This window comes from Lichenostomus cassidix, chromosome 6 (assembly GCF_008360975.1).
Source record: "Lichenostomus cassidix isolate B80296 chromosome 6, HeHo_3.0, whole genome shotgun sequence".
Classification (NCBI taxonomy): Eukaryota; Metazoa; Chordata; class Aves; order Passeriformes; family Meliphagidae; genus Lichenostomus; species Lichenostomus cassidix.
In genome coordinates, this window is record NC_139487.1 from 13,221,104 (window position 1) to 13,238,333 (window position 17,230).

Sequence of the window (17,230 nt, forward strand, 5' to 3'; positions counted from 1 at the left end):
ATATTCACAACTTATAATTATATGCATATCCTGAGACTTAGTGTATATTAATAACTGTCCTGTGACTTTTCTCCCCCTCCCTTGTTGCTTGGTCTTGCTTTTCTATTAAGATGCCTGTGACGGAAACATTCAAGTTTAATAGATTTTTGTCCTGAAAGAGACAGAATTCCCGTGTTACGCATAGACTGTAGGATTTTTCTGAATTAATTCCTGCTTCAAATCCCATAGCTGTGGATAAATATAACCAATCTTGACCAGAAAATCTAGGCATGAGAAATCCAATAAAAACCTGATGTGATGGTGGTGGCTCTTGCCTCATACTAGTTAATGAGACTCCTAACATGATGAATCCAAGTGCTGGGGGAGAGAGAAAGGGAAATAGATCTCAGTGACCAGCCCACACTTCCCTGAATAACACCTCCAGAATCCTAGAGTAGGGAAAACGATTATCAGGTCCTGGAGTGCATATCTTGTCTTCAACTGGACCCTTGTAAAATTAAAGAGTGTCTTATGTCTGGGTGAGTTTGATCAGCTTCCAGTTTCAACTGCTGCATCTGGGTATGTCTTTGGGAAGCTGTTTTTCCTGTTCCTAGATGTGTGATCTGTGGCTTTCTCCATTCCCCCTACCCCCCTTTCCAAGTAGTATTTAATTGCATTTGCTTTGGTAAGCAGCCTCTGTGACCTGGGCCTTTTGTTACTTGCTGCTCTTCCTGTCTTTGTAGCTCCAGCAAATTTAGTGACTGCTTTCTTCCAAGTCACTGACTAGGAATGAAATGGTAAATGGCACAGGGCCAAGAAGCAGCACCTGATGGACCTTGCTACCAGTAGTTTCCCATTGACACCTATATTTCAAGAACTGTCACTTAATTGATTTTTAATCTATTTCATATTTATTTGACTGGTTTTTGTTTGGTTTGGCTTAGGCCTTTTTTTTTAACTTTGGGGTTTTTTCTTTCTGGTTTTAGTCAAGATGTGTCATGCCAGGCCAAAAGTCTAAAAATATTGTATCAGATCTGTTGTTAATTAAAATTACAGTTTTGTAAGAGTCTAATAAAAATTTCTTTGAGCCCATGTTGATTGACATAATTTTTGCTATCAATTCCTGAGAGCTGTTCATTGGTTTTGAAAATGTTTACCAATTTGAGACCCCAGTACTTACTTGTTTAATGTTTTGACATTTCAAAGAAATTAAATTTTTTTCTTTTTTGAGCCCATTGGGACTTCCTCAGTATTTCAGGCCTTTCTGGAATTAAATGCTGCTGCAAATACTCTTTGAGTAACTCACAGAAAACGAATGTATGTCCATTGAATATTAAGACAGTTAACTTACAGATGTTAGTAACACCACCTTGATAGATTTTGATGAATGATTATATGCCATTCTAACTAATGTTTCATGATATACTACCATATTCTTACATATATTACCTAAAAAATCCAGTCTATATGTGCCTTGGTTTTGATTTTATCTTTGCTTACTTTAAAGCTATGTGCATCTCTTCGCTGACTTTTGCAACATTTCTGAATTTTGATTTATCTTCTCTGCTCTGAATCTTTCTGTCCGTCTTCCAACCTCTTGTCTCCTCTTTGTGCTTTTACTCTTAGTTACTTGGGTTTGGTTTTTTAATTTTTTTTTTCCCATTTAGCAAGTCAAGTTTTTTTCCCCATGGTTTTTATGGTTTCTAATACATTCTTAGACAGTTAAGAAACTGAAACAAAATACATAGACAACTAATGTCTTAAGTGACTTGACTCAATTTCCAGCTTTTTGAAGTTGTCCTTTTAATGTGCAAATTGCTATATATTAGGCTGACTGTTTATTATAAATAAATGCTGATTAATCACTTGTCTTAATTTCTATTGCAACCGGTCCATTGCAGTTGGATTTGTTTCCTGTGGGTCCCTTCCAACTCTGGATATTCTGATTCTCTGTTTCTGTGGCCTACTATACTTAACTGCTGCCCTGGCTAATACTTATTTAGTCTATTGAGGTTTAGTTTAGAAATTGTTATTCACAGATTAAACTGAAATGCGCAGATAAGGGCTGAAGAGTTGACAACTATGCATGTTGGTTTTTATTTTCTGCCCTTGCTATGTTGATTTTTTTTGAGTTATTAGCAATTTATGTAATAATACATTCAGACCAATTGTAGTCTGTCTTTTTTTTACTACCCCCAAAATTATTTGTACCTCGAAGTTAAAGTCAAGCTTTACCACTTTAACTAGATACATATGTAGGGCTGAATTATGTAGTGACTATTCAAAGATATATTTGAGCTGTGCAGTATTGAGGGGGAAAAAAAGCATTGTTTGACATGCTAGACTCTGTGTCAATGGCACTCCAGAAATGCATCCCTATATCTTTCTGAAGATCTTGCATTCCTGTTTTTTATGGTGGAGAATGTGTCTTTGGCTAATCCACATTGCTAGAGATCAGCCAGTAAAGTCCTCTCATGGACTATCGACTTCTCTAATACTGTTGTCTCAAGGAGCCTCATAGCTACTTAATGATTACAAGGGCTCTCAGTTTTAAGGGAAAAGATGACATGAAGGCCTAACTGGATTTTTTTTTCTTTGCAAAGTTCAAGTTAAACTGTTGTTTTAAATTGTTGTCTTAAACCATTAGCCATCAAACTACAATTACAGTTTAAATTTATGACATTTGGTTACAGAGGGATAAAAATGCCAAGAAAAGATTGAAATAAAACTGTTTAGTTACAGAGACAAAACCAGTGAAAATTGATCATGCTGAAGGCTGCATAGTCAACCCTTTTTTTCCCCACACTTTTCTTTAGTTTTACTTTCTTTCCTTGCTACTCTTAGCATAAAAATGGCACATACATATTCTGATTTTTATCAGAGGATGTTTTAAGGAATGATTTACTTGTAGAGCTAAGAATTGTGAAATAGCAATAAGTGCGTAACAACCTCTGCATTAAAAAAGTTAGTCCACCCTTGCTTCAGTACTAAGTGTTTTCTTTCTTTGTTCTGGGATTTATTTTTTCTAATTCTTCACTTCCTAGAGAGCCTTCTGGGGAAGAGATGTTTTACACTTCATAAATGTATTTTTTTTTAAATTAAATTTTTTTTTTCTAAATTCTTACACTAACACCCAAAAGATGTTTTTTGTAAAGGTCACCAGTAACATTTGTAAGAGTTAAATGTGTGGCTGCTTTGATTGTGAAGAGCATATCCAAGATCTAAGTACTACTGATACTGAAAATTTAATCTGATATATAAATAATACTGATTTCTAAAATATTGGAATCTTCTTTCTTTTTATTTCTTCTAATTCTGTTATTCCTGCAACTTTTCCACTGGCTCTGCTCTTCAGCTGCTATGAACTGTCAGACCCTAAAATACAGATGATGAAAATACAGAAACCGGAATTTAGCAGAGGCAGCCATGTTAATTTCTGTTCCATTTGAAATGCAGGAAAATATCATCTGCCAAATGGAAAAGGACAATCGGTGGGAAAAGAAATGTTCTTTTCAAGCTTCTAAGAGCAGTGACAATGGAGAGAAAAAATACTATAAAAAGTAGGCAGCTCCTTTTTCAAGATTTTGTTTTCAATGTATTCTGCATGATTAACTGTACACAGTTGCTCTTTTGGAGCCCTGAATGACTGAACAGGAGATCACAGGGCTTAAACTGCCTTTGCTGCATTGCACTTTGCATTTGGGGGGAATAGGGCTCAGCTTCATGGCAGTTTTACCAGTCTCTAGTATAATTTTTGAATACATTCATACTTCCCTTATTTGCCTTTTTTAATGTCAAACATTGCACATAAGATGTTCTGCTGTTGCTATGCAACTGCTAAATCCAATATTTAATATTAATAAAACCCGAGTGGCATTAGCATCACTCAGAACAGTGGGCTAGCAAACTATGATCGTACAATATCCAAGCTGTAAAACTTGGCAGGGACTTCAGTGTGCAATTGCATGCATGGCAAACTGTGGGGCATGAGTCACTGGCAGTTACTATTTAAAGATTGATGAGTTTGAGTAAAATTTCTGAGGTCTTTTGATTTTTATATATGTAAGTTTTAAACAAAAAGATTAAGAACGAGGTTGGTTAGCTATTTTCCTAAGGATTCATTTCAGAGGCAAATTCTGAGAGGTCATTACCCATACGTTAAAAACATTGTAAACTATTCAACATTATAAACCTATGGGTCAATACCCTGATTCTCCTATTTTTCTTCTAGGTCAGGTTGGTCGGCCCTTTCCCACTGTTCCTGCCACTTCCTGAAGCCTGAATTGGCTTTTTTTGGAGGCAGTGCTACTTCTCTGCCTGACAAGGTGCTGTTCAATGGGATGTGTTTCCAGGTTCTCCTCTTCCACCTTGTTTTCTGATTTCTTCCTGTTTCTCTTCACTTCAGGCTGTTTGTTGGTTTTGGTTTTTGGTTTTTTTTGGGTTTTTTTTTTTTATTTTGGGGATTTTTTTTTGGTTTTTTTTCCTTGGTCCTTTCTGAGATTAGATTTTTAGTGTTGTACCCCAGCAATGCTTTGGCCATCTAAGTCATGTTGCAGGGTGCAAATTCTGCAGGATCCTGCATCTGATAGCTGAAGGTGTTGGTGCACTGACACTCTTGCTGACACCTAGAGGGGTGTAATGCTATTTGTTGTTTCATTTTGAAGACTGCTCCCCAAAACATAACTTTGATATTAGATCTGGATGAAGTTAGAATTGTTTTAGAATTACTGCTCTTTTGAAGTGTAATAAATTATTTCCTTCATAGTACATGATCATTTAGATTTTGACTGATTTCTTAAACATTGCTATTTTGGGCAGTTTATCTGTCCCTGATTCACCCATGCAAGTTTCTCTAAATTTAAGACCATATTTTTGTTACTTTCTTTTTTTCTTTTTTTTTTTCTTCTGCTGCTGCTCAAAGATTCAAAGAAGTAGGAAAAGCTAGAAACCCCTTGCTACTTGCAAACCATTCTTAAACCTAAAGCAAAAGTGTTGGGGGGTGGGAGGTATGCAATATAGTAAGTTGTAGTCCTGAATTTTTCTGGTCATATTGCATTTTTATACATTTTTATAAGCAGGTGGAATTTGTCTATCTCTCTTAAAATAATCTTTGTACTTTTCACATTCACTCTGCTAACCCGTCTTCTCACGTATTGGGTAGTTAATAGCCCTGGATTTTTTACTGCCAGCAGGGGGTTAGTGTAATATTGATTTAACATTTCCAAATAATGGCAGTAATTTTGGTGCAGGTTTTCCCTCTTTTGGAATAAAATCAAATTGATTAGATTTATTTTGAGTGAGGTGTAAATTGTGGCATTGAAGTAAATCGGACTGTGTGTGTCTTGGATGCAGATCTGTGATTGAAATTTCATTCCCTAGTGATATGGCAATGCTGAATCCCTCTCCTTTTAATTTTCTCTCCTCAAAACGGCAACTCTTCAGAAAGCACTGATTCTACTGTTCACCGAAATTCAGAGAAGGAACTGAATGCCGCTGAGATGGAAGAATGTATTTTTTTTAATTGGGAAAATGTACCTTCTTTCAGTTCGGAGGCTTAAATGAGAGTGTTTTTATTTGTGTAGAAATTGCCTGGTTATGTTGTAGAACTTGCAGCTTCCTATGTTCTTTTCAAAATGGTTTATTTCAATGTTGTAATGTTCTTTGTTTTTAACCAAGCTATTTACAAAAGTACAGGAGTCAGTGGACTCTAGATTGTGCTATGATTTATCAGTAGTTCAGTCATCACAATTGACCCATGTATCTTGTAATACTTGGAGAAAACACATTGAGCTCTGTTCTTGGAACAGATAAATATAGAACTGCTATTGTGAATATTATAGTGACGTACTTAATCTAGAAAGCTAACAATTCTTTTATTTGCTTTTAGGGTTTGAAAGTATTCTAGAAGGCCTGTTTGGACCTGGATTATTAAAAGATCTCAGTTTGTTTAAAGGTATTCAATCTCTATGTTTGTATCTTGTTCTGCATTTCTAATGACAGAAGCAGCCCCAGCTCTGCCTCTAGAAAATGTGTGTTACCGTGGTGATTTGTGCTTTTTTTTCCCCCTCCCCCAGGCAGTGCTCACAGTTAGTTTCATATTGGCTAAAATTACTAATGAGTGTGCGTTCATCTTTATGTAGCTGGGAGTGTATTTTGCAGTGCTCAGAAAAACAGATTTGTTGTGCATAGATAAAATGTATATAGTTTGGTAATCTGGGGATTTAGAAAAATGGCTGAAATGAAGCCTGAATCTTCAGAATGCAGGCAAGAATGTTGTGAAACAGGTATTTAATTCGGCATTTCTCTTTTGGCTCCAGTTGTCGTGGTTTATGAATATGAAGTAATTTGCTATTCTTCTGATTTACAGACTGTGAGCCTGAAGGTGTTTCTGATTGGTCTTTTGATGAAAATTGTCTTTTCTGCTGCCTGAGAAGAGAAAAAGTGAAGGTAACAATGCAGATGTGTGAAGCTAGTAGTTGTAGGGGAGGGACAAAGGGAGGGAGTTTGCTGCTCCTAGTTAACTGAACGTGTAAAACCTGCAACCTCCTACCCCTTTCCCCTCCTTTCGAAAAAGGGTTTTGGAATTAAAATATGCAAATTAATTAACAGACTTGCCTCTTTCTCTGCAACTTTTTTTTTGTAGTATGTAATGTAGGTGGTGGGTTTCTTTTTCATTCCCCTGTGCATTAGCTCTTTCTGTTGGGTGTTTTTTATTTGTTTTGGGTTTTCTTGAGTTCTTTGTAAGAGATCTTGTTGAGAATCATGAAACCCTCTCCAAGGGAGCCAGACTGTGGCTTGTGCATGTTTACTGCAGTCAGATGATGGGCTTATCTTCAGTATGGAAATGTGGTCCATTTTAACAATCTAGAGTCTTGTTCTGTATCTTGGAATCTCCTTCCCTGTGGGCCATGTCCTTTTATTAAAGTGCTCTTGTGCATGGTAGATTTTGTACTGTGCTTCTTCATAATGAAGTCAGAACCTAAACATGGACAAGTCAGGTTTGCCAACACAATAAACTCGCAGTTTGTTTTCTTAAGGAGATTATAGTTGTACATAAAACAAAAGCTATGGTGCTATACTGATTGTTGCTTAGCCCACGTGTTGAAATTGTAATTGTTCTATAACATAGGAAGGAAGGATCATCTGTCTTGGCAAAACTTCATTTACTGGAATTTGTAACTACTACTTCTTCCTGCACATTGTAAAACAACACCAGAGTGGATTTGTATCAATTTAGGAATGAAACAAAAGCACTCTTTCCTCTTCAGCAGTTAACATGTAGCTGCATGGCTTGTCCGTAAAGGAAGTACCTTGTTGACACTGATACTTGCCATGCTGCCAGTTCATGCCTGTTTTTGTATTACAGTTTTTGTTAAGGCATGGGAGGAGGTTTAGGAATGCTTTTATTTAGAAAAGGTGTAAGTCATAGTATTTTTATTGAGACTGCCAGCAGGTGACAAGTATGTATGCTTGTGGTGTAAGGAGTTCTGTCTTTTTTCTTGCCTCATCTCATAAAAGGACAAAATCTAGTATTAAGCACAGCTCTAGTTAAGCCATTGAATTCAGAAATTAATTTTGTGTTGGGTAGGAGACTGTTTGTAGTCTGGGCCAATCTGACAGTGTATGGGTAGGTATTCAAAAAGGCAGTCTTACTGCCCTCCAGCCTCTCTGTCCGTTCTGTTGGGTTTAGGTATTTTGGCTTTTTGGTTTGTCTTTTTTTGATTGTTTTGTTTTTGAGGGATGAATGTGGCTCCTTTCAGGTCTAGGGTTTTTTGTGTATCAGCTGTGAGATGATAGGGTACGAATGCTTCCTTTCCTCTGTGGGTGCAGCAGATTCCTGCCCTGCTGGCACTGTTGCCATTAGCTTGCAATACAGAGTTAAATATGATTCTTTCATGAGAGCCTTCAAATAGTGTGAATTTGATAACATGTTAATTGGAATTAAAATATCAGAGACATAATTGTTAGACAAAAATTTGTAGCTTAATTTGGTTTTTAGGTAAATATTGGACAGTCTTCAGCTAATGTAGCTCAACTAAATTAGAAATGGTACTAGTTTATTTGACACCTCTTCTGCTGAACATCTGGACTTTAACTCTTCTATTTAGGGTGTTGCAGGTTGTTCATGTGCATCCTCTCAACGTGTTTGGAAAAGAACCGGGCAGGGTTGGTTTGGGTTGGTGCTTGTATAGTGCTGAGTTATGGAATGAAAAGGTGTGTAATTGATACTGTAGCTAGGAGCAGGATAGCCACAAGTCATGTGTTAGGATAGCGTGTGGCTGTGGCTGGCCTGTTTTTTTGGTTTTTTTTTACTTTTGTGTATATAATTACCAATATCTCCTTTTGGATTAGTTGAATAATTAATAAATGTACTTGATTTTCACCTGTGAGCGACCTTGTGTAACAAGTTCAAAATCAATAAAAATCTCCAGGTTTTTTTTTCTGGATTTCATTTGCCCTTAAGAATTACCTGTAACTTATGAGACCAGCTCTTGTGCGTAAGTAGAATGGAGTTCTGGACTCCAGGATGAGAACTGAAAGCCAGTATTAGTTTATTGGCAGAGCTGCTTAAAGGGCGAAAATCTACATTAGCTCTCCCACCCTTTCAGTGATATTGGTTATTGTTTTTGCAAGCAGTCAGATTCAATGACATGACTTCTTCAAAGGATGGAAAACCATCTGCTGAAGTAGTCTAAAAAGATTAGTTTATTTGTAACAGTAGTTCTAATTGCAAATACAAAGTAAATACCTGCATTTTGGCAGTCAAAATACAAGACAGGTCTTGATAGAGAAATGGACTTAAATGTCTTCATTTGAAAGGGATAATAAAATACAGACAAAGTAGGGAGCTGGCATCTTCCCAAACATATTTTTTTCCCAAATCCAAAGGGTTATGTGCAATAATGTAGAACTTTTAGAAACTGGATTTTTTTAAATCACAGAATGCAGAATACATAATTGTTTCTGTATGGTATGATCAGAGAATAACTAGTTACCTAAAGAGCTGCTACCAGGTTATTAATGTGGGTGCCTTGATGGGCAAGAAAGACAAAAAAACCCAAACAGTTAGCAGCTCTGGCTGCCTGCACATGGTGAGAGAAAGATTTGGTTTCATGGGACCAAATCTGATGAACTCACATTTAGATAATGTGCAATTGTGGTAATTCTCTATTGCTTGTGTTCTTTATCACTTTTCCTTCTAAAAGGTTGTGGTACAGAGAATTCATCAATTCAAATGGATTGAACTTGAAATGCACTTGACTTATCCCAATTTAATTATGATTCCTAATTTTTCTGTGTGGCTTGTTAAATAGTCTGACAGAGCTATCATTCCAGAAGATATCTTCAGCTCCATGTAGAATGTTTGTATCAAGTGAGGTAGTCTCTAGTATCATTTGCTCATAGTTGGAGCTCAAGCCTAGTTTAAGAAAGGCCAGAAGAAAGGAGAAACTGAAAAATTAATCCTTAAAGAGGATTCAGTTGCATATATTCACGTGGAAAAGAAAACACTATTGTCTATAGTGACATAAAGCAATTCATATGTATTAAGAGGAAAAAGGAACACACACACATGGACACACCACTAATCTCATTAGTTGGTGAGAGCAGAACAAGAAGGATAATACTCCTAAGCACACTAACTATTTTATAGATATATTTAAGCTACAAAAATAGGAAGAGAGAAAATGACTTCTAGGAGCATATTCTGGGTTCTTATGCTGCTGATGCCAGAAGATCGATTCTGGTCTGCAAAGTTCTCTAAAATACCTGGGTTTCAGTAAAAGGATCTCTCAGAATTCTTTCATTTGTGAAGAAGTGTGGTAGGGTACAGCATTTGAAGGAGTAATTTTAAAATTCAAAGTTGCTCTGATATTATTTGGGTATTTTTAAACACTTGTAATTCTTTTACACAAATATGGTGGCCTTTCACTGTGGAGGAACATAAACAGTAAGATGTGAGCTTTGGTAAATGTCTGAGTAATTCTAAAGAGGAGTTAGCACTCATCTAAAGCATTAACGTGTAGAATAATTGAAAGTGGCAAAGGAAATACCTGAAAATGAGTTGAAGTTGCAGACCTCCTACAATTTTTGATGGCTTCAGAACGTGTTTAAACTGTGTACAGAGATCCCTAAGCGTGCTGGAACATGCTCTAAAACATTTTTAATGGATTTCATCGCTTAAAAAACTCAAGCATTTAGACTGTCAATTTTGTATAGTGTAATTTTAAAATAATTTTATATAGACGCTAAAACTTGAAGAGGCTGTTTGTGATGCTCTCCAGCTGTATTTAGTGGTAATACAGGGTTGCAGCTTTGCTTGTGTATCAATGTTAATGTAAGCATATTGTGTTTCCACTGGTATATTTCTTCTCCCCCTACTATAGATAATAAATGATAATCAATAGCTGTGGATTAACTGTTTGTTTTGAATTTGATAACTATGACATCAGTCAACTTACTATAAAAATACATATGTGAGGGAGGTCTTAAAACTAATTGAACCATCTGAATTTTTATTAATGCTAAGCTGGAAGCAGTTGTAGATGCTTTAAAGGACATGCTCAGAATTGAAAGTGATCTTGATAAATTTGAAAAACAGGACAGACAGACTTGTTTTGTCAAGTCACAAGTTATAGATGTCTGAAAAGTGATAGGATTGTAAAAATAGCAAAATATTTTGGGGACTGTATCAAGAGAGGAATTTGTGTTAATACCTGGAGAGGGAAAACTAAATGCTGGTGAAGCCTCAGCTGACTGTAGCATTTTGAGAGATGTAAACAAACTGAATAGCACTGAAATGAAAGCAACAAGAATGATACTGTCTTGCAGGTAGAAGCCCTTAAGGCTTGTCTACAGAAAATTGTTCTCCTTTGCATTGACTGTGAATTAAAAATATTATACAGATTTAAGAAAAAAGATGCATTGGTGAAGACAACCTAGGGATGTTGAAACATTCCTTTCTTACTCAGTGTTCCTGATTTTGCCTTAAGGTAGGGTGGGAGTTTGGGTTGTATCCCTAGGGTCCATGGGTTGACCAGTCAGCCATGGGTGGTCTGTGAGCAGCCTCCCTCCTTTTTCTCCATGAGGATGGATGGGAATTATCTCATCCTGTTCTAGCCTGTGGGCTCTTCCCACTCCATCTGTGTGTGTCCTGTGGCTTAAACATGAAACTACTGTTTCCACATCTACACAATAACAGCCTGCATCATACAGTTCTCTTCATGTCAGCAGTTTAGCATTTGGATTTGCTGTATCAACATTTCCTACAAGGAGGCTCTCAGTGAGCATCCAGCCCTAGTGCTGACATGGCCAGGCTGCCCACAATTAGGTGGTCTCGCAAGGTCATGCATTGACCTTGCATTTTGAAAACCTGAGCTCTGTATTTCTAAGGCTCTTTGACTTAATTATGTAGTTGTGCTGTTTATCTTAATGTACAAAAAGAGCTTTAGCCCTCAGAGAGCATGTGCAAACTGATCCAGGTGTCTTTCTCTGAAGGTGTATTGTTTAGTATAGTGATACTGCATGTTCACTGGTGGATTCCAGGAATGCTCTGGGGCATGCTTCCCACCTGAAGAGAAGCACAAAGAGAATAGAAAGAATCCTGTGTTATAAATAATACATAAAAGTAACTGATTAGTTATAAATACCCTGAAAAAAACCCCCAAACTATGCCAATGCTGTCTAGATATTGACGGGTTTTTCTTCTTCCTGCTACCTGCATGTTGCTACTGAAAACTTTGATGTGATTTAGGACTGTAGAGTGAGTGGGTAAGCCTGAAAATAGTGGTTCTGAATAATGGTTATTGCAAAAAAAATCTGGAAAATGTGGGAAAAAAGCCCCTAAAAATCAACAACCCCCCACCCAAAACCAACAAAAAACCCCAAGACAAACCAACCAGCCAGACACTCCCAAACCAAACACCCCTCACTTTTACAAGTTGACTTTGAATAGCAATCACAATCAAATACTTAGTGTGAGAACTTGAATTTTCCTTCCGGGATGAAACAAACTGCAGCTTGCTGGAATAATTGTGGTACAAAGAAAACAATTAAAAAGTGCAATAAGCAGAAATACTTCCAGTATATTTTATCTCACATAATCAGTGCTGTACTGAGGATGCCAGAAGATTTTTTTTCCTATGTGCAAGGTTAAATCTTACTCTTTTACATAACTGTATTTCTTTATGTTTTGTTGTCTTAGCATGGACACTGATAAAAACCATACATGTAAGGAGATGCTCCTTAGTTTGAGGGGTACCATCTTAGTGCTGCCATTTTCTTGCTATTATTCCTCTCCTCTCCTAAATGCAGATTAAGAGATCCTTTATTCAGATGTTCACCAGCATAAGCCACTTAGAATTTTTTTCTTCTGGCTGATCCCTTTTTCTTCATTTCTGCTCTATGTAGCAAGTGTGCTGCTTTAGTTAGCCTCAGCAGAGTAAATTGTACTCTTCTTACATTGCCTTTATATACGTAACATAAAGTACATTTGTTTATGGTGAGGCAGGGTGCTGCTGGACTCTGTTTCCACTGAGGTGCCCGGCCAGTATTAACAGTATATTGTTTTAGTTGCAGAAAGTGCTAGGAAGATTTGAAATTCAGTGTGTTGGCCAAGTGTTGTTTTTATTTTAGGCTTCTTCCAGAGCTATAGTCTGTTAAAGGACAGGGTGTCAGATCAGGTTGAAGGGGTAACATTTCCTTCAATTCTGAATTCTCTGTTTGTCCCTTGAATTAAAAATTTTTTTGCAATGATTCGTGGGACTTCATATAGAGGATGCCAGTTAACTCTGATGGATCTTATCTAGCCAAATCTCTGTGCATTAGTTTGCAGAGTTTCCTTTTAAAGCAAAACTTCTGTAAAGTCTTAGAAAACTCAGTGGTGATTCCAGTATTTCTGTATGCCTAGATTACTTATATTATTAGTCAATTTTCACATCTGCTTTTTTTGCAAACTGATGAGTTTACTGTTATCCTGGTAATGCCTGAAAGATAATGGAGCTGATCTTGAACTCTCTGTCAATAATTGGGCTATATCATGAATAAAGCTTTGTCAGATGCAGCAACACAGTTTCAAAAAGAGCATACACGTGTGTTCTGTGAGTAACTCAAGAGTTACTCTCTTTTGAGAGTAACTCTCAAAAGATGTTTGGCTTACTGTCCACAAGTATTTTTAATGTGAAATCCTGTACAGATACACAATGTGTTTTAGTATCACAGAAGTACCAACTGCATTTTCAGTGTGTTCATAAAATGCCAGTGAACTGCTATTGGTTACTAGTAAGGGGATGCCTGGCACGGAGGTGAACACTTTTATTATAGCTGTAGTTCAAATTTGTATGAAAGAATTAAAGTCTATCTTAATAGAACCTTCTCCTATGGGAGCAAGCAGGTTTGAATCTCTCTGGTGTGGACAAAGCGTCAGCCATTTTGTGAGGTCTTTACTTCTGCAGGCTCTTACCTCCATAGAATCAAAAATGTTTTACTCACCTGTTGCCTCTGTCATCGCATGTTCCTTATATTTCTGTTTGTCATAAGATACTGCTTTGTCTCTGCATCCTGAGATAGTATCTCCCTTTGCTTTTGATAGAGAGCTTCTGGAAGCTGTTGAATTACCAATATGATGTGAGAGCCCATGTAGTTCAGGCCAGAGTCCACAGCATTTCATATTATTACCCTTTGCATGCAGTTCATGTGACTGCTGTGTTCTTTAATTTACTATAGGCTGCTCATGGAACCTTGCTTCATTAAACCTCTTGAAGTTGAGATAGCATGTAAGAATTACTTATTTTTTTTAATTTACTGTGGTTCGTAACTGAATTTCCAGTTCTTTCCTTCCCTTCTAGTCCCATGAATAAATGAATCTGAAATCTACTAATACAGCAGAGAACAAAAAACCAGATGCAGCCTAGATATTGTGGTAACTGATACTTTATAAAGGTTAACAAAACAAAACACTCCCTAAACACAAAGAGTGGTTGTGTATACATTCCTGCAGTAGGTAAATATGAATAACTTTAATATAACTTAAAAAGAAAGTGGAAGGAGAGGGCCAGTAAAGAAATTGTTCTCCTGAGTGGGAACAAAGCCTTAAACTGAAAGAAGTGAGACAAGGGGTGTGCATCTGGGGGTGGAACCCAAGCATTTAGATTTTGTATTTTTGTGACCTTGTCTTCTAGTTTCTTGAGTGTATTTATAATGAATTATTTATCTTGGCATCTCACACACTTAGTTATCCTAGTTTGAATATATTCTTGAGATTACTCAGCTCCTTCCAGTTGTGAAAGGGTTTTATTTCATAGTAGGTGTTGTAACAGCTAACTGAAGTTTATTTAACTTAAAGGTAGCTACTGCTGAGCCTCTTCACAAAAGGACCTGTCTGTTAAAAATGCTTTGTAATTTCTTGGTCAGTTTGCATGAATGCTGTTGTAGAGTCAGGAGAAGTGCCTGTGTTTTGCCTTCAACAGTTATTTCTTGCATCCAAAAGCAATAGTCAAAGAACGAGTGTTAGATATGAGATTTGCAGCCAAATGCTGTAAAATATTCAAGTTTTCTTCTTTATAATGGGCTCTTTTTTTCTCTATTGTTATCAAGTCTTATAGGCTTCTCCTGCATTTCTGTCTTGGTTTACAATGTAAGGTTTAACCAAAGTATGTATTCTTCCACCACCTACATCACCTTCTGATGACCTGTTAATGGTGGCTCGTTTGTAACAGCTGCATACCCCACCTATGAGCTGGGTGTAGTGTTCTCTTTGTCTTCATGTGGTAACTACACTCAGCCTAAGGATGGTCATCTCTGCTAGTGGGCCATCAAGGACTCCCCAAAAGACTGTGTGACTCATAAAATTACATGGTTCCATTGTAAAACTCCCCCCGCCCTGGGGGAAGTACTGAACATTCTTGCCTGGATTTGAGGGTATATAATCTTAAGGTTTGGGGTCTTGGTGGAATCACCACTGGGCCCTAGAGAAGGACCAGACATTTCCACAGAACCACTGCTTTGACAAGAGCACATCTATCCCTCCAATGGGACTGCAAGCACTATTTAATCAGACTGCTACCACCACCCTGACCAGCAGGGTCCACCACCCTGTACTCTGACTTTGTTGGTTTATAAGCTAGTGTTTCTGTACTATTGCCTCTGTTGTAATTTTCCTATTGAATTGTAGCTCCGATTTGAAATCTCTCTCAAGGTATTTGTGTGGGGTTAATTCCTCCCACCAGTTTATCTTCAAACCAGTGCATATTTTGGTGCCCGATGTGTGACATCCTGAGAGAAGTTGGAATTGGAATTTTGCATTGTATTACAGAAACTGCCTATTTACCACGATGCTTGACATGTTTACATGGATGTTTTACCTTGCTCTCTATATTTTTCCACACATGGCAAACCATTTGCCAGTTGTGATGCGCCTTTTGAGACCAGGGGATCGTATGAAAATTGCTTTGGTGTTTTATTTCGTCTATTGCATGACGACATCAGAGGCAATGAACCTCATTCAGAATGTGTATTGAGTTTTGTTCACCTGTCCTGGTCTGGGCTGCTACCTCTGGAGCCTCATTAATAATCGCACCCAGCCCATGGGGGGAAGAGTAGAGAATGGTTTCTTCCAGCCTTTCAGGCCTGACACAGCAGTTTTTGAGAATATTGAGTTCCCTCTGGATGTCTAGGATGGCATAATCTTGTTAGTTTTGCTTTATCTTCTTTTTATGGCCTCTACTGTGTACCCCATGCTTGGTGTCAGGACAGTGCTTGGTGTGGTACAGCATCTTCAGGAGGAGGAGGAAAAAAGAAGCAAATCAGTAGGCACCATGTCCACACAAACCATCATTGAACCAGAGGGAAAAGGAGCCAAAACAGCGGGCACTGTGTCCACACAAACTGTCACTGGCCAGGACAGCCTAAGCCAGTAGTGGTTGCCCCCATTAAGAAAAGGAAATAAATAAAAAAGCAATCAGTCCACATAGTGACTGACGACGAGGTGGCTGGACCTTCATACCCAGCAGAAGAGACAGAACCAGAGATTATCACTTGGTCTCTGTCCCTGGGGAGCTGCGTGACCTGCAGAGGGAGTTCATCCGCCAGGCAAATGAGTCCATCCTGACCTGGCTGCTCCGCATCTGGGACGCTGCAGCTAATGGTGCCATTCTGGATGGAAGTGAGGCCAGGCAACTGGGATCACTGTCCTAGGATACAGTCATTGACCAGCGGATTGGGAAAACCCAGGAAACTCAGCCTCTGGCAGTGACTGGTGCAAAGTGTAAGGGATAGATACCTTTGTAAAGAAGACCTCCATGTGCAACAAGAAAAATGGAACACAATGGAACAAGTGTCCAATGCCTAAAGGAATTGGCTGTGCTGGAGATCATTTTTTCCGAAGACAAGAGATTCCCTAAGAGCCCAGAAGGTGTCCAGTGCACGTCGCAGATGGGGTTGAAATTTGCACAGCTTGGACCAGAAATACACTCCCACTACTTAGTGATGCTGCAGTGGAGGGAAGGAGAGGACAAGGTGAGCTCATTGGTCAATAAACAAAGAATTTACGAGTACAGCAACAGTGCACTGTTGGCAATACCGCCCTGACCGAGACTCTGTGATTCCCGTTCATAAGATGATTCATGGACTGGAGAGCCAAGGAGTTGTCAGCAAGACTTGTTCAACCTTTAACAGCCCTATATGGCCAGTGCCTAAGTCCAGTGAAGAATGGAGACTGATGGTGGATTACTGTGGCCTGAATGAAGTCACGCCACCACTGAGTGTTGCTGTGCTGCACATGCTTGAGCTTCAGTATGAGCTGGAATCCAAGGCAGCAAAGTGGTATGTGACCACTGACATTGCCAATGCATTTTTCTCTGTTCCTTTGGCAGCAGAGTGCAGGTCCCAGTTTGCCTTCCTTTGGAGGGGTGTGCAATATACTTGGAATCAACTGCCCCAACGGTGGAAGCACAGTCCTACCATCTGCCATGGACTGGTCCAGACTGCACTGGAAAAGGGTGAGGCTCTGGAACATCCACAGTACATCATATGGGGGAACACAGCACAGGAAGCCTTCAAGAAAGGAGAGAAGATTATCCAGATTGTCCTCAAAGCTGGTTTTGCCATCAAACAAAGTAAGGTCCAGGGACCTGCTCAAGAAATTCAGTTTCTAGGAGTAAAGTGGCAAAATGAATGTCGCCAGATTCCAGTGGAAGTGATTAACAGAATAGCAGCTATGTCTCCACTAAACAACAAGAAAGAAACACAGGCTTTC

General features: G+C 38.3%; 1 protein-coding gene across 3 annotated transcripts in view; it reads left to right on the top strand.

Moving 5' to 3' along the window:
* The window catches only part of LCOR (ligand dependent nuclear receptor corepressor), a 90,939-nt gene that overhangs the window by 24,937 nt on the left and 48,772 nt on the right, over positions 1–17,230 (top strand). For all 3 annotated transcript variants that reach the window (XM_085065039.1, XM_085065034.1, XM_085065035.1), the window contains exons 2-3: positions 5,867–5,932; positions 6,347–6,426. In XM_085065039.1, coding sequence (XP_084921165.1) covers positions 5,867–5,932; positions 6,347–6,426 — 146 coding nt within the window. The remainder of the gene's footprint in view (positions 1–5,866; positions 5,933–6,346; positions 6,427–17,230) is intronic.